This window comes from Leptodactylus fuscus, chromosome 1, assembly GCF_031893055.1.
Source record: "Leptodactylus fuscus isolate aLepFus1 chromosome 1, aLepFus1.hap2, whole genome shotgun sequence".
NCBI lineage: Eukaryota > Metazoa > Chordata > Amphibia > Anura > Leptodactylidae > Leptodactylus > Leptodactylus fuscus.
Genome location: NC_134265.1, coordinates 172,614,385 through 172,636,066, shown reverse-complemented (window position 1 = coordinate 172,636,066; position 21,682 = coordinate 172,614,385). Strand labels below are relative to the sequence as shown.

Genomic DNA, 21,682 nt, shown 5'->3' with positions numbered 1-21,682 from the left:
ATGGGGACCTCGCCTAAATTGTAATTGTATTACTGGGTGAACTTTGTGGCAGTTACCTAAATATATCCTCAAATTTCATTGATCCATTAGATGGGAAACTGAGGTGATGCCCTAAGGTCTTGGTTTCTTTTATGTTTTTACAGTTCAATTGTATCATCTCAGTATGGGTCCAATGCTGTAATATACTGCTGTACCATGCTGAAGGGGAAACTGACGCTAGGGCATCCATTTGGGGAACCCCGGAACGGAAACCCAATCCGTGGAAAAAAATCAGTTACCTTCGGAAACCTGCAAACCCCATAGACTATAATGGGGTCCGTCGGGTTTCCGCATTGAAATGGCAGAAAATACGTCGAGAAAAGCGCTGCTTGCAGGACTTTTCTCTCCACGTTTTAAAAGTAGAATGGGGAATGGAATCCCCAATCGGAGAGCGGGAGTAGATGTGAACTTATCCTGACACCAGATATGTGAATGCGCACCCTAAGAATTATTTTAGTTTCCTATCTAAGCAATATAATCACAGTCTAGAAGCTGAATTTAAATATGACATATCTATTACTGTTCAGTTTTTTGGTTACTCATTTATTTATGTTGATGATTCATATTTTTCAGACCTAATGTTTGGCTTTTTCTTGTAACAGTTTATTGACTGGATGATGAATCTTCTTGAAAGTCCAGAAGACGCCTTATCAGAGTCATCAAGAACCATTTTAAAAGGTAAGTCTAATGTTGGTTTGTATGATTGCAGTAAATAGGCCATCAGACTTAAATAGTTTATTTTAGTGAAATACTGAAACTGTTCAGGAGGCAGGATAGAGGTATACTGTAACTTATGACATGCATTGTGTGAAAGGAAATATGCCATTAGAGACGCTGGTCCCCCATCAATCAGGAAAACGGGACCATGCATTCTCCCTATGAATGAAATACCAGAATACTATTTTCACTTCTATGGGGCTGCAGAGTTTGCTGGAAATTGCAGTCTTAGTAGCCTCATAGCAGTGAATGAAGCTGTGGTTACCCAAGTGCACTGTTTCTTCATGCTCCCCTATATGGATAGGGGAGAAGTCTCTCTAATGCAGTGTTTCCCAACCTTTTCAGACATGGGGCACCCTGGAAAAAATAATTTTTACCAAAAGACAAAAAAATCCTACAGCTTTCATGGTTTTTTTCTATAACAGTTTTTGAAGTTAGAGTTGGAACATGCATTTGTTTCAATTGTAAATTTAGAAAACCTCACATAAAAACACATCAAAACTGCAGGTATTTTTCCATTTCAGTTTTGATGCAATTGTAACAGCATCACAACTACACCAGGTGAATATAGCCTCAAAAGCTACACCATCCTTTACTTTCTAACCAGCATATACAAAAATTCACCTTTTACCATCACCTAGCTCCCTTAGAGGCCCCACATAATATCATGTTCCCAGTGGCCCAACACACAGTACATGCTCCCTAGTGGTCTTGTAACAATGCTTTCCAATTCCCCACATAAACTTATTAATGCTCCCCAGTAGCCCCTAGGCAAGTTGTAATGTTCTCCAGTAGCCCCCAGTCAAGTAGATGTCTCCCAGTAGCTCCCAGAAAACTAATCATGTACCTCCAGTGGCCCCCAGGCAAGTAGTAATGTCCCCCTGACAGCTAATAATGTCCCCCCAGTGAACCCACACTGTAGATGTGCTATAGAAATTAAAAAAAAAAAAAAAACCCTTAGCCATCCTCAGAACTCTGAGATCCACCTGTTACTTCTTTGCAGATGGACGCAGCAGGTCTTCAGCACATATCACTAGCTGATGCCTGAGTTAAAGAGCAGGAAGCTAAAGCCTTCCTATTGCAACATTCTCTACAACAACATAGGAATACTAAAAATGCCAATGTAGTTAAAAGGGGACGTGCGGACACTTTCCCACCGGATTGTTGTGGCACCCCAGTTGGGAATTGCTGTTCTAATGCAGATCTCCCAACTTTCAAAAAACAGAAAGAGGGACAAAATGTGCGGCGCACTATGCACATTTAGCTCCTTCCACTTCTACGTTGATTTCACCCATTCTCATCTATTTTTCTTTGTGTCCCCACACAGTATCATTCTCCTACAGTCACCCTAACATTATATGCCCCCACATTATAATGTTCCCTTCCAACTGCCCCACAGTATGAAATCCCTCTCCTCGTGCCCCAGTTTGAACTGTGGGCTAATGGGGTGACATTAAGCTGGAGGCAACTTAAGGCGGACATACCTCCTGCTGACTAGGACGGTGGGACAGGATCCACAATCAGGGACTGTCCCATAGAATCCGGGACGGTTGAGAGGTAAGTCTAATGGCACAAACTCTTAAAGTGGTTTGTTCAGGATTATAAATACATGACTACTAGTGCCATACTTTTTATACCCATTCATTGAAGTTGTGTTGCTTTACCAAATACAGCCCATAGACAGATGTGATATTGTTGCTGAAGGAGAGCAACTATGTTTTTCAAATACTGTAAATGACTATTGAATGACTATTGAACCCGGGCCAATACCTTGTAAACACCTTAATACCTTTCATTAAGTGAATAGTAGCTTGATTTAGTAGATCATCCTGTTCTTCATGATCTAATAAACTAGTCCCAAGTTCAATAGGGAATTTCCTTAGGGTGGGCTCTGTATCTATCCCTGCATTCCCACTGAAAATCCTACTCCGTACCGTTTCCTATACAGTTGACATACACATTTTTTCCCCATTTCCCTGCCCTATGTATGTACACTATTGGTGGCTTGGGGATTTGTAATGTGCATGACAGGAATTCCCCACAAATGCCTTAGAGCCTGGTAATGGAAGGCGGTGTCTATCAACTATTATGGGGGTTTGGATGCAGGGAAGCAAACAGAGCCCCCACACACTAAGAAACCCCCGCTGCACTTGGGGTTAATTGTTTTGCAAAATTAAGCTGCTGTTAATATAAGATATGAGGCTAAGTATCACACTGTAAACTACAAGGTAGTGAGTGACTCTGGTTTAAAAGCCAGTTTGATGCAGACAGATGCCCTTTAAAAATAACTTTGGAAATCTTTGGGTGTGACTATAGGATAACATCTTTTTTTTTTTTTTTTCTTTTTAGCTTCACTGTTTAGCTTAAGAGGCCTTCCAGAGTTTAAGAGGAAAGCAGTATGGACCAGAGCTTATGACTGGTGATGCTGTTTCATATAGAAGCTAGACAGCATGTGATTTAGGGATGTCTTTTATATACAAGTCTGGTGATTTGAATCAAGCCATACTGTAGCATTCTGTTCTAAAAATATGAAAGCTACCTGCTGCCAAACTGCTGGATCGGACGTCATGAAGATAGTGTCATGTCTTTATTTTTACAGCGCATGTATCACTCACTACCTGTAATAAAAATATTCTTTTCAAGCCAGTATGACTGTTTTGCTTATCACTGCTTTTTTTTTTTTAGTTTCTTTTCATTGTCACATTTTGAAAGCCGTACTCTTTTATTTTTTGATCCATGTAGTTGTTTGAGCAATTGTTAGTGAGGGGTGAGTTAAACTAAAGGTATAGGATGGGTCACTAGGAGGCTGACTCTAGGAATATAAATGTTGGCTACTCCCAAATGGGCTATACCCTCTCCACTGACAGGAAGTTATTCAGTTTTAGCCTAGTGTGCTTAGGAGGTCTTCTGCTTGTTATTTTAGTTTTATTGCTTTCGTTTCTCTTTCAGGTTACGAGGTCCTCAGTGTGTGCTCCACATTTGTTGTACCCCCCTGTGCACGCTAGGAGTCAGGCAGCTAGGGTTTCCCTGCACAGACCTGCATCTCTCCTCACCCCCAATCATCCATTTTCTCTACATGTCTGCAGTCACAGATGGAGTGACAGTAATCCCACTTTCAGTGTGAGTTTACTGAAGGGGTGACCCTGAAATCACTTGAAGACATTGGACGGATGAGTAAGCTTTCACTCCCTGGACCTCCTCCTTTTCCCGCTTCTTGCCACCTAACATACCTAAGAGTACTCAGCCTTCTGCAGTACTGTGCCCCATTTAAGCTCCCACAGGCTTCAGCACACATTCATTCATGTTAGTCTGATATTCTTTTAGTAGGTACCCTTACTGTGTCACTTTTGGGGTGTCCTTTGGCTCCTCAAATGAGGGTGAAGCTCCCAGGACTTTACCACCCCTTTCTTTTTCTCCAGTACCTGCTGCACCAGAGTCCTCCCTGCAGTAGCATAACTGAACTAATTTAGTCCCTGGCTTCTGCTGGGACCAGGCTGCATTTAGCCCTGCATCCCTTTAGTAAATGCCACTTCTTCACTACAGTTCATGCCTTTTCACCTGTCTTGGGAGCGGGCTTGTGGGGGGCCTTGCTTTCCCACTCATAACAGTTTCTCAGCGGGCTTTTTAGGTGGTTGTAGGCAGCTTCCCCTCACCACTCCAAACTGTTCATATCCAAGCTTTCAGGGGCCCTCACTTTCTTGGTATGGGTGGCATTCTGCTCTCTTGAGGGTTTTGATCTAATGGATGGCGTTGGACCCATCTTTAATGCCATTACAACTCTTTCCTTGCTACAGTTGTTCCTATCTTCCTGTCTCCACCACACTGTCAAATTGTCCGAAGTCTCTGACTCCAGACCCATTACATCAGGCCTCTCTCATATTCAGCCTGCTTCCTCCCACAGGCACCTTAAGTTACTAGCCCTTGCCCTGGGCTCAGTAATAGAGTCGCCATCTCCTCATTCAGGAGCAGCCCTCTTGGATAAGCACCTCATTCTAATCCAGGTGTTCTGGGCCTTTCTCTGTCTTTGTAGTAGCTTTGGCACTAGTGGGGTTAGTCCAGACTAAGATGCTTCTCCCACTACAGGCGTGACTCAGTTTCCAGTATCAGAATTATCTGCTGTCTTGGGTATAGCTGGTGCTATCAAAATGCTGTACATGGTATGGTGCACTAAAACTCTCCCTGCCATAAATATACTGTAGAGTGTGGGAAGAGTTTAAGTTATTGTATCTGTATTTCTGTAAGTCATATTCATTTTTAAATTAGAGAATCTCCAATAATCAGCATATATTGGCCTTTCTTTATTTTGGTGTATTTATTAGAGATGAGCGAGTACTGTTCGGATCAGCTGATCCGAACAGCACGCTCGCATAGAAATGAATGGACGTAGCTGGCACGCGGGGGGTTAAGCGGACGGCTGCCGTCAAAGCGGAAGTATCAGGTGCATCCATTCATTTCTATGGAGCGTGCTGTTCGGATCGGCTGATCCAAACAGTACTCGCTCATCTCTAATATTTATTGTTGAAGACATGTGACCTTTCTTATACTCTTTGAAATTTTTGGGCTTGTTTTTTCCCCTAGGTAATGTATCGCTAATCTTTCAAGATCCATTTTGTGTGTAGTTATTCAGAACACTCATTGTTTTCATTTTTCTATAACTTTATTGCAAGTTTTCTTGTACAAAATTTAAGTTACGCAAAGGATTAGTCATTCCATAATATGTTAGATATAAAAATTATACTAAATTTTTTTTATTTTTATTTTTGTGTTAAGGACAAAGTTTTATTTGCACACAGCAAGAGATTATAGTATAGTATAGACTATACATAATATTTACACAACATCTATACATAACATTTTGAACAAAATATCCATTTTAGCTTTCCAGTGAATATAACTTATGGTAAAATTCTTCATTTAATTTGACCTTCATTTTATTGTACTGGAAATTAAACATGACAAACCATTTTCATTTTCTGACAAACACCTGAGAGTTGCGAGCTTTCTAGCAGGTTTTCTGAATAGCGGTGACAGCAAGTCAGCACTTATCGTCCAAATCCATTACTGCAAAATAAATATCAGCTTGTAGGTAACTTACTTTAAAAACAGTACATACATTTCTATACATTCTACTTCATAGGATCTGTTCACATACATTTTCAGCCCAAAGGTATATGTCGGGAGGATTTCTGTATACATACTGCAAATGGCATTCCAGCAGCATATATTGGTATTAGGCTGCCATTGTTAGAAGAAAGACAATACTTTGGGTAAAAAACGTATCCTGTGTGGGATATGTTTTCCCTCTGTAGTAGTATCCTACTATACTATTCTGTACAGCAAAATAAAAGGTATACTGATGCATACTAGATCCTCTACCACACAAGAAAAAGCCCCTATTATTAATGAAACTTGGTGTTTAGTGGTCCCTGTCATAGATTTTGCTTTGGGGCCCAGAAACATTAAAGGGATCCTATCATTCACATGCTTTTTTTTTTTCTGACAAACACGTTGGAATAGCCTTAAGAAAGGCTATTCTTCTCCTACCTTTCGTTGTCTTCTCCGCGCCGCCATTCGCCTGACATCCTGTTTTTTCTTGGTATGCAAATGAGTTCTCTCGCAGCACTGGAGTGGGCCCAGCGCTCAAACAGCACTGGGGGCAACCCCAATGCTGCCAGAGAACTCTCTCCAGCGCCGCCTCCATCTTCATCAGCATCATCCTATTCACCTTCTTCTGGCGTGAGGTGGGTCAAAATTAAACGCATGCGCAAGTCTGCTCTGCCAGCAGGCCTCGGACAGAGCTGACTTCACATGCAGGTGGCCATAGAACTACAGGAGCGTTCTACGCATGCTCGCGTAAGCAGCCACTAAATAAAGGCCGCCTGCACGTGAATTCGGCTCTGCCCGAGGCCCGCTGGCAGAGCCAACTTGCACATGCGTTTAATTTTGACCCACCGCGCGTCGGAAGAAGAAGGTAAAGAGGCCAATGCTGACGAAGATGGAAGCGGCACTGGAGAGAGTTTTCTAGCAGCATTGGGGAAACCCCCAGTGCTCTTTGAGCTCTGGGGCCCGCCCCCAGTGCTGTGAGAGAACTTATTTGCATACAGAAAAAAACGGGATTTCAGGCAAACGGCAGCCCGGAGAAGAATAGCCTTTCTTAAGGCTATTCCGACATGTTAGACAGAGAAAATGCATTTGAATGATAAGATCCCATTAATGTACATTACAGCAGATTTATTATGACTTGTATTCCAGTTTTCTGTCACAGAATTACAACTTTTTAAAACTGCATGCTACCTTTGCCACTATCCAAAAAGGAGCGCGCCCCATCAGATTTACCATCATTTACACATGAAATCTAGCGTAAATGATGGGGAAAATGTACGGCATCTACAAGCTAGCAAACAGCCTGGTGGAGGGTGTGCATCATTTATAAGGAACCATGATCCAGGCTATGAAATCTATGAAGTCTAAATAAATCTGACCCAGTATGTCTCTGTTCATGCATAAAACCTACAAATGTGTCTGAATGGAAACTACACTAAAGTAGATGAGTGGTCATTAGAAGAGGGTCTGTTCAGACATTGGAAAATGAAGATATCCACCTCATATTCCTCTTCATTTTCCAGCCCCCAGATCCCTGTAGATGAATAAGTATGATCCACAGGGAGTCTCAATCCACTACAAGATCAAGCAGGACACATTTTTTTAAGCATCCTGCTGCAATCTCTATCTCTCATTGAAAACTATGGGAGGCAAAATCAGAACAGAATTTGTCGCTTATTTGGGGACAAAATTGCTATGCTTAGTCAATTGTGTTCTTCATGATATAACAATTCTGGACAATCTTTTCTCATAACGTTGAATTGTTTGCATTGTGCAATTCTTCTGTTATTCCTCCTAAATATTATTGTAGTTATTGGCAGTTTGGTGTTAAAGTTCCCCTTGTCTTTTTTTTAATTTTAAATTTGTTTTTTATTGAGAAGAAAAAAGAAGGGTTTTACAATATATAAAAAGGAAAAAGAAAAACCAACAGGAAATCGTACATGAAAGATATAAACAGAAGGAAATTGCTCCATACAGTATTCGGGAAACAAAATTCACCTATACCCACAAAAAATAAAAAATAAGTAAATAAAATTGCATGAGAGGACCAGAGAACAAAGCATACATGAACACCTCAAGCAGTTCCCAATGAGGTCCCCGTAAAAAGATCAAATAAGATTTGGAGCAAGGAGGGGAAAGGAAAAACACAGCAGATGGGAAGGGGAGAGAGAGGATAACAGAAGGGGAGGGAAGGGGTAAGAGTAACAAAAGAAGAAACAAAAAGAAAAATCAAAACACATTATCAGAACAGTATACCTGGTCAAATTCCTGGCGACACAGAGGGCATATGGAGTACGAGACAAAGGAATCGCAAGGTAAGTAAAGAAATAACAGCCACCAAACTTCACTTTAAAGATCACATAAAGCCACCCATTTCCACACTACAGTTAAGGGGTCATGATGGAACCGGACAGGGAGTTGGAAGAGCAGGACGTCTCCCTAGTTTCCATGTAGGAGGACCAAAGGGACCACTTGGATTGAAAGCTGGCAAAGGTGTGGTTCCCATTAGCCAGCATATGCTCCAAAACAAAGGTGAGATCAACATGGTGGATTAGTTCAGTAATGGTCAGACAGAGCGCAGATTTCCATTGACGGGCAATCATGGACCGCGCTGCCAGCACTATCTGACCCAACACAACCTGTGTACCTGAGGGGAAAAGGCCAGTGTCCAAGAAGCAAAGGGCTAAGCTAGGCGAGAGCTGTATGGTAAAACCAGCTATGGTGGACATGAAATGAAATACAGCTACCCAAAAGGTGAGGATCGTAAAGTTCCCCTTCTCTTAGCAGTGGGACCCTACACAGTATGACAATGTTAAAAAAACAAAAACATAGCACGACTGGAAAAGATTGTCTCTGCCAACTCTACCTATGAACATTGATTTTGGTAGAGTATCCACACACCCACAGGTCAACCACCTGACGCATGTGTTTCGGCTATTTGCCTTTTGCATTAGCAAACTATTGGTAATATTTTTGGCCTCATTTAACTGATTAAGTAATGGTACTAGGTTTTTGTTTTGGCCATACAGCAACATTGATTTGGTTTAGCACTTGCTAAAAATATGGCAGATCCTTTCAATGCATTTACTCTTTTTGCATGAAGCATTTTGGTTGTTACTTTTTTAGGGATTTGTAGGACATTTTTTCAGCTAGGGAGATATTTTGCTGCTATGGCCACATGGCCCCCATGTGGTTGATTGAAATGATCAACAACTTTTTGATGAGGCTACTATTAATGTTTTTCACACATAATATTTATGGGCACTTCGTATTTATTTGGCTATGATGTTGTGTATCCTTCTAATTAATAAATATTGTATTTAGTATGAACATTGAAATTGATCATCCACTCAGTGTCGACCCTTTGGGAAAAATTTTCCTGTATTTATGTGTATTCATCTTTTTAATGTTTTTCAATAAAAATTTGTTTTAGATTTTCTATATTATGTTGAGTGTTGTGTTTACCTTCCTTGCTTTTTCTATTGTACAGTATGACAATGGCAGCAGTGGAGAAACGGCAGGTTCTCGTTCATTATAAGACTGATGTCAAATTCTAAGAAGTGCTTGGTCATAGTTATTGATGTTGCTATATTTAAGGAAGGGCTACTTTTTAACATGGCTGATGTGATTTGGATAATATGTGAAAAGAACTGATGTAAATCAAACATGGGGAGATATGTAATAATCGGTGGCAAATATGTTTACATGGTACTTTTGCAAATATAATAATCATCTAAAAGAAAAAGGTTAAAGCTTAAGTAAACTTTTATTTTTCATAAATCAGTAATGCAAGTGAAGAGAACAAACTTTGTGCCTGTGTCTTTAAGTATTATTTCTGTCTATTTCATATTTGAGTGATTTCAGTATGTACTGCATACACAAGCAGATCAGTTTACAATAGAGAGGGGAGGATAAAAAGGAGAGGGAAGAGACAGAGATATAAGTCCATCTGCAGCATTTCTGTAAGGAGAAGGCTATATATTAATTCCTGATAACCCAGCTGTGTTGTGAAAGAGAACCATAGTGCAGGTGTCTCGCTCCTTTGAAGAACTTTCCTCTTTTTCTTTCTGCCTTGCCTCCCCAAAGACTTTTCATTGTACTGATGTGATCAGTGGTTGGAGGAGGCAAATAAGTGAAGAAATGGGCAATTTATAGGTCTGTGCTGTACTATTAAGCTGTATAGTTTATGGCGCTTTCATGCCATAGGAGCCATGCCAGCGGCAAGACTTCCTGATCCTGGTTGTATTACTACTAAGCCCTCGTTCACATCAGCGTTTGGATTCTGTCTAGGGGAGTCTGCATGCCCCCCCCCCGAACAGAACACAAACGCGATTGCAAGCGCTGTGCTGTGAAAGCACACGGACCCCATAGACTATAATAGGGTCCGTGTGCTTGCCGCGCACTGCCTGCACGAATCATGCGGACAGGAAAGTAGATGGTGAACTACTTTCCTATCCACAAAATCCCTGTGGAGATCTCGCGGCAAGCACCCGGACCCCATTATAATCTGTGGGGTCTGTGTACTTTCACTGACACACCGCTTGCAGTTGCATTCGGTATTCCATTCAGGGGGTGGGGAGTCCTCATGTGGATTCCCCCAGACAGAATGCAAATGCTGATGTGAACGAGGGGTAACTCTGATGGCTTAACTCCTTAAGTACCACCGATATCAGTAGCGATCCACAGCATCTTAGTGGTTAGGGGGGTAAGATCGCTACCCCCATCAATCCCTAGAGATCCAGGTTCCGAGTGGTTGCCATGGTAGCCAGGAGGCCATTGACTTTACATAGAGATACTACAATGAGGATTAAGAGATACCAAGTTCCAATCCCCTTGTTAGACTGGATTTTTTTTTCCTTTTAAGTATAAAAGAAAATGTATAAAATAAATAAAAAGTTTAAAAAAAACAACATTATAATGTAAAAAATGCGTAATGTAAACAAAATAAACACATTAGGTATCCCCATGTGCGTACAAGTCTGCACTACACAAAAATAATGTTATTTATCTCATACAATGATTCATTGAAATCCGTAAAACATAATAAAACCAATATAAATATGGTATCATCGTATTGACCCACCAGAAAAGTTGCTGTCATTTTTAATGCAGAATGAACGCTGTAAAAACAAAATCCAAAAAATAATCAGAGCTATAGGGTGTTGTCATATAGCAAAACAAAAAATATTAATAAAAAGCTAATCAAAATATTATACGTACCCCAAAATGTGGTGTGGTGCCAAATGAAAATACAATTTTATGAGCAAAGAATAAGCCCTCATGTAAATATGTTTAAAAGTTCTGAATTTTGAAAGGTGGAAAATATAAAAAACTTGCAAAGTACTGTATTAATGTCCAAATTACCCTATATATTTAAGGTGTTAACAAAATGTAAGAAATTTAGTTGTCTTCTCTTGCACTATGATTTTATATATAACGAAGTAAAGCTTTTACTAAGAGGGGGTTATCCAATTTTTGACCAAACGTTTACAATGGTATAAAAGTACTAAACTCAGAAGTACTCACCTTAGTAATCCTCTGCGGGTTCACGTATGCTGGCCACAGCCAGTGGTTACATGTCATTGCTGGAGGCCACAGGATCTATTTTGACAATCTCTATTTGACAATCATTCTATGAGAGATTGCTGAATATATTCTACCCTATCTGTGGAATATGTAATATCAAATGTTACAATGCGTGTTTGTTGCTTACCTTCTGCCTGTTACTTTACTTTTAGCTTTAACTCTTGTTGCTTCACATAAAGTTTTCTTTCAGAATACAAATGGCAGCATGTGTACAATACACCTAAGTGACAACATATTGTCAGCCAAGTATAATCCAGTAACATTATACCAACATACAGATTTTTTTCTAATAATACTTTACCTGCAGGTAAAAGAACCAGATATACTTTCAAAATGTAGGGGAAGTGAATGGAAACCGCAAATGGCAGCGACATTGTGTAGCAAAATGTGCCAAGGGCTTCAAAATAAGGAAGTGATTCATAAACTGTATACACTGTAGATATAAGAAAAAAATGATTAATTCATTTTATCCTAGTCTGCTAATATGAGTGCTTTCTAATAAATCATTGTGGTACATAATGTACTACTTAACCATGTTTGTATTTGATCACCAATTTGCAGTTCCATGCAGTATTTTATATACACTCATTGACAAAAAAATATAATATATCAAGAGTTTTTGGAATAAAATTAAAATGAAATGATTCACAAAAACTTTACAACTGAAAGGCTCCTGTGGCACATTTGCCCACAGATGTTGCAGCTGTGCCTGTAGATACTGCACACAAAGAGACTGCCAAAGTTGGTGTCCCAGTTACTTCCATAATTGCCCAATTGGCGATAAATCTCACAACCAGACAGGCCAAGGAAGTGTTGCAATCTGGGACACACTTGCTGTGTGTATGGAAAAATGTGAAAATTTTCAGTTGGAAGCCCTGCCATGAGAAGCAACATGTGGCTTCTGGATGTCCTGAACATATTACTGAGCTATTAGTGTCCATTTTATCACTACTAGGGCTGATGGACTGTCATATACAATGGCAGATCACCAGCAGTTAGAGCAGTGTGTCGCTCCATAGCAACGGCATGTTCGAAACTCTCAAAATAAGTCCTCCATACTTGAACCCAATCATCATCGGATACCAAACAGAACAGAACCTGGATTAGTTCCTAAAGACAATAATGTTCCAGCCCATGTTTCACATTTACAGCAACACTGGAAATTAGGATGATGGTGGCTGGCTGTTAATGGTAGGACAAGTAATGAGTGCTGTGACACCAAATTTCCTTATGCTAAAAATATGAAAAAGAACCGGAAAGAGATAGGGATGTGTAATGAACGTACCACTTGTGTCTGTACTGTAATTGTACACTGTCACTGTAAGTGTACAGTGAAACTGTAATCGCTCTTTGTACTTATAGGGAAGACACAATGTTCACCTGTTTTGGCTGTCTGGAACCTGTTTGCCATGTCTGTGCCCCCATGTAGCCACTTCTCCGAACACCTAATAAAAGCTTCTTCTCTCAGTCCAAAGATATAGCAGTCAGCAATTTCTCACTAAGAGGTACACTACCCAAAGTAGTCATTTTATAGTGCAAATGGAGAAGCGCTTTCGTGCCCTTTTTTTTTTTTTTTAGCAAGACCCAGCATCTGATCAGACCCCACCTGTAGTTATTTCCATATCTACCTGAGACGTAACTGCATGCTTAGTTTGGCAGCAATCCAACAGTACTATCTAGGTATGTTATTTACTGTTGTCAATGAGTTTATATACACAGTATTCAATACATTTGGAAAGTATTCAGACCATTTACTTTTTTTTGTTTTTTTTTTACTTTGTGGTTCAGATTTTCATCAAGAATGTCCCAGTACTTTGCTCAATTCAGCGTTCGCTCAACCCTGTCCTAGCTGCTAAGAAACACCCCCACAGCACCATGCTTTTACCACTATTCTTTACTGTAAGGATGACATTGGTCAGGTAATGAGCAATGTCAAGTTTCCTCCAGAAATGACAGTTAAAATTGAGGCCAAAAAGTTCAATCTTGTTTCAGAAAATATGAGTAAATTGGTTGATTCTTTTGCAAACTCCAGGCCAATTTACATGTGTCTTTTACTTAGAAGAAGCCACTCTGCATTAAAGCCCAGAATGGTGGAGTGCTGCAGTGATGAATGACTTCTAGAAGTTTCTCCTATTTGCACATAGTACATTTGGAGTAAAACCAGAGTAACCATTGGGTCTTGATCGCTTCTCTTTCTAAGGCCCTTTTTTTCCCCAATTACTTTCGTTTGCTGGGACAACCAGCTGTAGAAGAAGTCTTGGTGGTTTCAAACTTTTTCCATTTAGTCAGTGTTCTGTTAAGAACTTTCAGTTCAGCAAGAATTTTTGTACCCTTCTCCAGATCTGTGCCTGTATACAATCCTGTCTCTGGGCTCTCCAGGCAGTTCCTTTCTCCTCATGGCTTGTTTTTTGCTCTGCTAAGTATTGTCTGTTTCCACTGACTGGACTCAAATTAAAGTGTAAAAACATCTCAAAAAAGATCAATAGAAATGGGTGGCCCCTAGAGCTAAATTTTAAGTGTTAAGTTTTAAAGGGTATGAATATTGTTCATGTGAAATTGCTGTTTTTCCTTTTTAAATTTGCAAACATTTCTAAAATTCTGGTTTCAAGTTACTATTGAGTAAATTGAGTGATTCTTTTTTTATTTCTTTTTTTGTACAAAGCCTCAACAAGGCTTCCTTTTCAAGGAAAATGTGAAAAAAGAGAAAGGGTCTGAAGGCTTTTCAAATGCACTGTACAACTGCAATTCCAAAAACGGGACACTGTAAAGTAAACAAAGATGCAATGATTTGGGACTCTCATATAGCCATATTTTATTCACAATAAAAAATAGAACATATATCAGAAGTTGAAAGAAAGTTTGGACAGGGTTAACAAAAGCCTGGAAAAGTAATGCTACTGAAAAACAAACAAACTGGAAGTTCAATTGCCAACTAAGACTTTTTTCACATGTCCGCATTTCACATATGCATGGTGTCTGCAGTTTTCACAGATGCCATACATACCCATTCATTTCAATGCAAAGGGAAACCTTTCTTTTTGTCACATCAGTGAAATCTGTATTTTTCATCCATTTTTCATGGACCCAGAGACAAGCAAAATATAGAAAATGAAAAATTTGTCAACCACAGGCAGAACACCATGTATGTCAACATGTGAATGAGGCCTAAGTCCTTTGTATAAAAAGAGAATGCATGAGAGGTAGAGTCTCTCCAAAGCAGAGGTGGTAAGAAGTTCACCAATCTATGAGAATCTACATCTATAAATTGTGTAATAATTTCCAAAAACTGTTCCTCAATGTAAAACTGCAAAAACTTTGTATAACCCACGATAACAGTACATCTATATCATCAAAAGATATAGACTCTGTAGAAATCTATGTACACAATGTACAAGGCAGACTTCATTATTGGTTACTCGTAATCTATGGGTCCTTAAGCAGCACTGCATTAAAAACCAGCATGAATCAGTAATGCAAAACACGACATGGACTCAGGAATACTTATCAGTGTGCCATGCAATCCACAAAGACGATAAAAAATAAAATAAGTTAAAACTGTATCATGCAAAGAAGTAGCCATATGCCAACACAATCTAGAAATTTAGCTGCCTTCTCTGGGGCAAAGTCCATTTAAAATGGACCGAGGCAAATTGAAAAACTTTTTTTTTTTTGGTTAGATGAATCAAAGTTTGAAACCACAGACGTGTCCTGTTAACTCAAGAGGAGAGAGATCATCCAGCTTGTTATCAAAACAAAATACAAAAGCCTGCAACTCTGATAGGGTAAGGTTGCATTAGTGTTTATTGCATGGGCAGTATCAATGGTGAGCAGTATATAGAGGTAGTAGAACAACACATGTTCCATACCTCCCAACAGTCCCGATTTTGGTGGGACATTCCCCCATTTGCAGTCCTGTCCCGCCGTCCCAAACAGCTTAGAGATTGTCCTGCTTATGAGTGTTTTCTCTTTAAAAAGTCACTTTGCCCCGATCTTCTGGCTCTCTGCTGCGTCTCCTCCCCCCACCTCTCACTCGCATGACCTCCCTCTGAGAGAGGAGAGGAGACTGAACAGTGACCTATGAGCCGCAGATGTATTGGCCAGGGGCCCGATCAGGATGTCGGGCTGGTTCGGGCCCCTGTCCAATGCATTTGCATTGACAAACTGAGCACTGATAGTGGTACGGGGCAGGATCAGTAACCTCGGGGCCCCAGGCTGCTGGCAGCGCTGTAATGATTAAAGATGGCCGGCTGCCGGCAGTTTCCCAGGGCCCTGGCACACACACAGGGGCTGCCTATCAGTGGCATACATCGGGAGGACTGAGGACACCGGGGCAGAAGCTATTGCATCTTATGAAGAGCTCTCTGTGCAGGCCAGACTTCCTCCACCTCCCAGCAGTGAGTCATCGCTTATCCCTTACATCGCATCGTGTGGGGACAGAGACAAGTCTGCTGCGATGCTGCACTTTCTGCTTCAAATGTGAGTGTATTTTTTTTTCTTATTTTGGTAAATATAATATTTATTATGTATATGTGTACATGTGTTTAACCCTTAAGTACTATCATGGTGTCTATCATACACCACTACTATACACATATCACTATGATAGACACCATGATAGTACTTAAGGGTTAAAGTATGTGTCTTGTATACTGTGAGTACCGTATGTTTGTATACAGCTATGTGTGAGTATATACAGTATGCTATAATAATGTGTGAGTGTATGTATATATGTGAGTATATATAGTATTCATACATTCATGTATATATTTCACATATATGGTATATGAATGTATGTATGCTAATATATATTGTAAGAAAGTGACAGGAAAAGTCCTGGAAGGACGCTATATCTCCCCCAGAGTCCTCTCATATGTCTGGTGAGTGAGGGCTTGGATGAGGGCTCTGGTGAGGATGTCCTGGGTGAAGGCGGTGGTAGATCAAAAGATGAACGCTGCTGCAATGGAAGACCTGGTTAAGTTGCTTGGACAGACCCAGGTGGATGCTGAGAGGCGGCAACAGCGTGCAATGGAGGCCTCTGAAAAATGGCAACAAGAAATGAATCTGATGTTCATGAAGCAGTTGACTGCATTGAGTGAGACCTTGGCTGCTCAAAAGCTGGGGAGAGCGTCTTCTGCTGAGTCCCAAGAGGTGAGACCCACTGCTCGAGCTGCTGTACAGAGTTCGCTACAAAAGATGACATCCACAGACGACGTGGAAGCGTATTTACATGTTTTTGAGCGGGTTGCAGAACGAGAAAAGCTGCCAAAAGAACAGTGGGCAGATGTCGTGGCGCCTTTTTTAACCGGGGAGCCACAAAAGGCGTATTATGATCTGTGTGAGACAGACGCCAGGGACTATACCAAGCTGAGGGGAGAAACCCTAGCCCGACTTGGAGTAAACATGAATGTACGAGCCGGAAGGGTACATCACTGGACTTTTTCTGAAAGTCTCCCACCCAGGTCTCAAATGCATGACTTGGTCTACCTGGTGAAAAAGTGGCTCCAGCCAGAAGAAGCGTCCCCTGCCAAGATGGTAGAACGGGTAGTGCTGGACAAGTACACCCGCTCCCTTCCTCCTAAAATCCAACGCTGGGTTGGCCAAGCAGGGCCCACGACGGCAGAGGAGCTGGTTTGCCTGGTGGAGAGATATCGGGCCACTGAGGAACTCCTCCAGACCCCCTCCCGGCCAACCTCCCCGAAATCTGGCAGGATCATACCCACCAATAGGGGTGTGAGGAGGATGGGACTGGAAGGTTGTATACCCGGGGAGCAGGCAGCCGGAACCGTGTTCCCTAGATTCAAAACGCAAAATGGCGACCAATCCCATTTACGGTGCTGGCGGTGCCATGAGATGGGACATGTGGCTGCACGTTGCCCTCTGACCAGTGAGCCAATGGACTGTAGCAGTGTCCGGCAAGTCTTGCTGTTTTCTCAACCTGCCTGTTTAGCCGAACTGCCGACGGATGAGGATCCTCCAATGTGTGTGGTAACTGTGGGAGGACAGTCTGTGTCTGCTCTCATGGACTCTGGTAGTGTGGTGACCCTGATACGTGCAACTCTGGTGGACCCTGCCCAATACAATGGACGTACGGTGGGGGTCTTGTGCATCCATGGTGACATCAGAAAGTACCCAATAGCCGAAGTCCTCATCGAGACTACCTGTGGGGTAGTCCGTCACCAGGTCGGTGTAGTGCAAAGCCTGTTCCACAGTGTCATTCTTGGAAGAGATTTTCCTGGGTTCTGGAGCCTGTGGAAAAACCAAGATAAAGAGCAGGATGGGTGTGAAAGGGTGCCAAAAATGGATCCTGAACCTTTTGACCCGGACTGTGGTGGGCCAGCAATAGCCGCTGTCCCAGAAGAAACTAGCTCGCCACTTACTGTGTTAGCTGGTGACACTGAAGGTCAGCAGGAGGTGTCTGACCTACCACAACTTGAGGTGTCCCATGACAATTTTGGTACTGTCCAACTCAGGGACCCACACTTGTCTCGGGCACGAGAAAATGTAAAGGTGATAAATGGTCAGTCCCAATATCCAGGGGCTGATCAAGAATTTCCTTATTTTGCTATGAACCAGGATTTACTGTATAGGGTAAGCAAAATAAGAGATAATGTCATTGAGCAATTGTTGGTACCCCAACCCTTCCAAAAAGTGGTTCTAGACTTAGCCCATAAGCATGCACTGGGAGGACATTTGGGGTATGAGAAAACTAAAGAACGTACACTCACCGGCCACTTTATTAGGTACACCTGTCCAACTGCTCGTTAACACTTAATTTCTAATCAGCCAATCACATGGCGGCAACTCAGTGCATTTAGGCATGTAGACATGGTCAAGACAATCTCCTGCAGTTCAAACCGAGCGTCAGTATGGGGAAGAAAGGTGATTTGAGTGCCTTTGAACGTGGCATGGTTGTTGGTGCCAGAAGGGCTGGTCTGAGTATTTCAGAAACTGCTGATCTACTGGGATTTTCACGCACAACCATCTCTAGGGTTTACAGAGAATGGTCCGAAAAAGAAAAAACATCCAGTGAGCGGCAGTTCTGTGGGCGGAAATGCGTTGTTGATGCCAGAGGTCAGAGGAGAATGGCCAGACTGGTTCGAGCTGATAGAAAGGCAACAGTGACTCAAATAGCCACCCATTACAACCAAGGTAGCCAGAAGAGCATCTCTGAACGCACAGTACGTCGAACTTTGAGGAAGATGGGCTACAGCAGCAGAAGACCACACCGGGTGCCACTCCTTTCAGCTAAGAACAGGAAACTGAGGCTACAATTTGCACAAGCTCATCGAAATTGGACAATTGAAGATTGGAAAAACGTTGCCTGGTCTGATGAGTCTCGATTTCTGCTGTGACATTCGGAAGGTAGGGTCAGAATTTGGCATCAACAACATGAAAGCATGGATCCATCCTGCCTTGTATCAACGGTTCAGGCTGGTGGTGGTGGTGTCATGGTGTGGGGAATATTTTCTTGGCACTCTTTGGGCCCCTTGGTACCAATTGAGCATCGTTGCAACGCCAAAGCCTACCTGAGTATTGTTGCTGACCATGTCCATCCCTTTATGACCACAATGTACCCAACATCTGATGGCTACTTTCAGCAGGATAATGCGCCATGTCATAAAGCTGGAATCATCTCAGACTGGTTTCTTGAACATGACAATGAGTTCACTGTACTCCAATGGCCTCCACAGTCACCAGATCTCAATCCAATAGAGCATCTTTGGGATGTGGTGGAACGGGAGATTCGCATCATGGATGTGCAGCCGACAAATCTGCGGCAACTGTATGATGCCATCATGTCAATATGGACCAAAATCTCTGAGGAATGCTTCCAGCACCTTGTTGAATCTATGCCACGAAGAATTGAGGCAGTTCTGAAGGCAAAAGGGGGTCCAACCCGTTACTAGCATGGTGTACCTAATAAAGTGGCCGGTGAGTGTATATTACAACGTTTGGCCGGGGGTGGACAGACATGTACGAGATTACTGTAGCTCCTGCCCAGTGTGCCAATTGACTGCACCAGTCTCCCACTTCAGGAGTCCATTAGTACCCCTCCCAATTATAGAGGTGCCCTTTGAGCGTATAGCTATGGATTTGGTGGGACCCCTGGTGAAATCGGCTAGGGGACATCAGTACATATTGGTAGTATTAGATTATGCTACCCAATACCCTGAGGCCGTGCCCCTCAGACATACCTCAGCAAAGCTAATCGCCAAGGAGTTGTTTTATATGTTTTCCTGGACTGGTATTCCTAAAGAGATCCTGACGGATCAAGGTACCCCCTTTATGTCCAAAATTACAAAGGAAATGTGTAAGCTCCTGGGTATTAAGCACTTGAGAACCTCTGTCTACCACCCCCAGACCGATGGCCTAGTTGAGAGGTTTAATAAGACCCTTAAAGGAATGTTGAAAAGGGTGGTTAGCAAGGATGGTAAGGACTGGGATTGTTTGCTGCCATATTTAATGTTTGCCATCCGAGAGGTACCCCAGTCCTCCACCGGATTCTCTCCATTCGAGCTAGTGTATGGAAGACATCCAAGGGGTCTATTAGATATTGCTAGGGAAACTTGGGAACAGGAACCCACTCCCTACCGTAGCGTTATAGAGCACATAACCCAAATGCAAAACCGAATTGCCGCAGTAATGCCCATCGTAAAGGAGCACATGGAGCATGCTCAGTTGGCACAAAGCCGTGTTTATAACCGAAAGGCTCAGCTCAGATCCTTTAACCCAGGTGACCGGGTGTTAGTGCTCGTGCCCACCGTAGATAGTAAATTTCTAGCCAAGTGGCAAGGTCCATATGAGATAATTGAAAAAGTGGGAACTGTAAACTACAAGGTCTTCCAACCAGGCAGGAGGAAACCTGAACATATCTACCATGTGAATCTGTTAAAACCCTGGAAAGAGAGGGAATCCTTGTCGGCCCTAAGTACCCCTAGAGAGAGTGCCATTAAAGGCAGAGGTGCAAGTGATAATCATTGTCCTGATGTACAGATAGCGGTGACTCTGTCTAAGGTACAGGCACAAGAGACAAAGGAACTAGTACAGAGAAACACTGATGTATTTTCAGAGATACCCGGGCATACTAATCTAATAGAGCATGATATTGTTACCGAGCCACAGGTACGAATCAGTCTGAAGCCCTACCGTGTACCTGAAGCTCGTAGACAGGCCATAACAAAAGAGGTTACCAATATGTTAGCTCTTGGGGTCATTGAAGAGTCAAAAAGTGCGTGGTCAAATCCTATTGTTCTGATTCCCAAACCCGATGGTACAATCAGATTTTGTAACGATTTCCGTAAATTAAATGAAAATTCAAAGTTTGATGCCTATCCGATGCCCAGAGTAGACGAGCTGATCGAGAGGTTAGGGACTTCTAGGTATTTCTCGACTCTCGATTTAACAAAAGGGTATTGGCAGGTGCCGCTTACGGAGAGTGCTAGAGAGAAAACTGCATTTGCCACCCCAGATGGTCTCTTCCAGTACGTAACTATGCCTTTCGGATTACATGGTGCTCCCGCCACCTTTCAACGGTTGATAGACAAAATCCTCAAGCCACATCGCAGGTATGCTTCAGCCTTCCATGACGATATTGTCATCTTCAGCCCTGATTGGGGGAGCCACTTGCCGAAGGTCCAAGCGGTACTAGATTCGCTTCGGGCAGCCGGATTAACTGCTAACCCCAAAAAGTGCGCATTGGGCCTTGAGGAAGCCCGGTATTTGGGGTACACAATAGGAAGAGGAGTAATCAAACCCCAGGTGAATAAAGTAGAGGCTATCCAGAATTGGCCCTGTCCCATAAGTAAAAAGCAGGTGAGGGCTTTCCTGGGAATTGTGGGGTACTATAGGAGGTTCATACCCAATTTTGCCTCCATCGCAGCTCCCCTGACTGACCTGACCAAGGGAGGGAGAACTGGCCTCATCAAATGGAGTGAAGGGGCTGAGGGGGCATTCCAAAAGTTAAAATCGGTCCTTTGTATACAACTGGTCTTGGTCACTCCAAATTATGCCAAAGAGTTTGTGGTACAGACTGATGCCTCAGATGTAGGGTTAGGGGCAGTCCTTTCACAGGTGATTGAAGGTGAGGAACATCCAGTCACATACCTGAGTCGAAAGCTCACTCACGCAGAGAAAAATTACAGTATTGTAGAAAGGGAGTGTTTGGCCATCAAATGGGCTCTGGAGTCCCTACGATATTATTTGCTAGGCCGACAGTTTCGGTTGATTACTGACCACT

The 21,682-nt window shown here is 42.2% G+C and overlaps 2 protein-coding genes across 3 annotated transcripts in view; one reads left to right on the top strand and one right to left on the bottom strand.

Moving 5' to 3' along the window:
• FOCAD (focadhesin) overlaps positions 1-3,393 on the top strand; it is a 196,459-nt gene extending 193,066 nt beyond the window's left edge. Inside the window, exons 43-44 of the mRNA XM_075279906.1 lie at positions 642-717; positions 3,106-3,393. Of these exons, the coding sequence (XP_075136007.1) occupies positions 642-717; positions 3,106-3,179 (150 nt within the window). The 3' untranslated portion in view covers positions 3,180-3,393. The remainder of the gene's footprint in view (positions 1-641; positions 718-3,105) is intronic.
• A 2,293-nt stretch (positions 3,394-5,686) lies between these two features.
• Positions 5,687-21,682, bottom strand: part of HACD4 (3-hydroxyacyl-CoA dehydratase 4) — a 31,334-nt gene continuing 15,338 nt past the window's right edge. The window contains exons 6-9 of one of the 2 annotated variants that reach the window (XM_075280342.1): positions 11,747-11,878; positions 11,573-11,665; positions 10,943-10,979; positions 5,687-5,817 (exon numbers count right to left, since the gene is read on the bottom strand). In XM_075280342.1, the coding sequence (XP_075136443.1) occupies positions 11,583-11,665; positions 11,747-11,878 (215 nt within the window). In that variant the 3' untranslated portion in view covers positions 5,687-5,817; positions 10,943-10,979; positions 11,573-11,582. The remainder of the gene's footprint in view (positions 5,818-10,942; positions 10,980-11,572; positions 11,666-11,746; positions 11,879-21,682) is intronic. The other variant, XM_075280343.1, reaches the window with a different exon arrangement.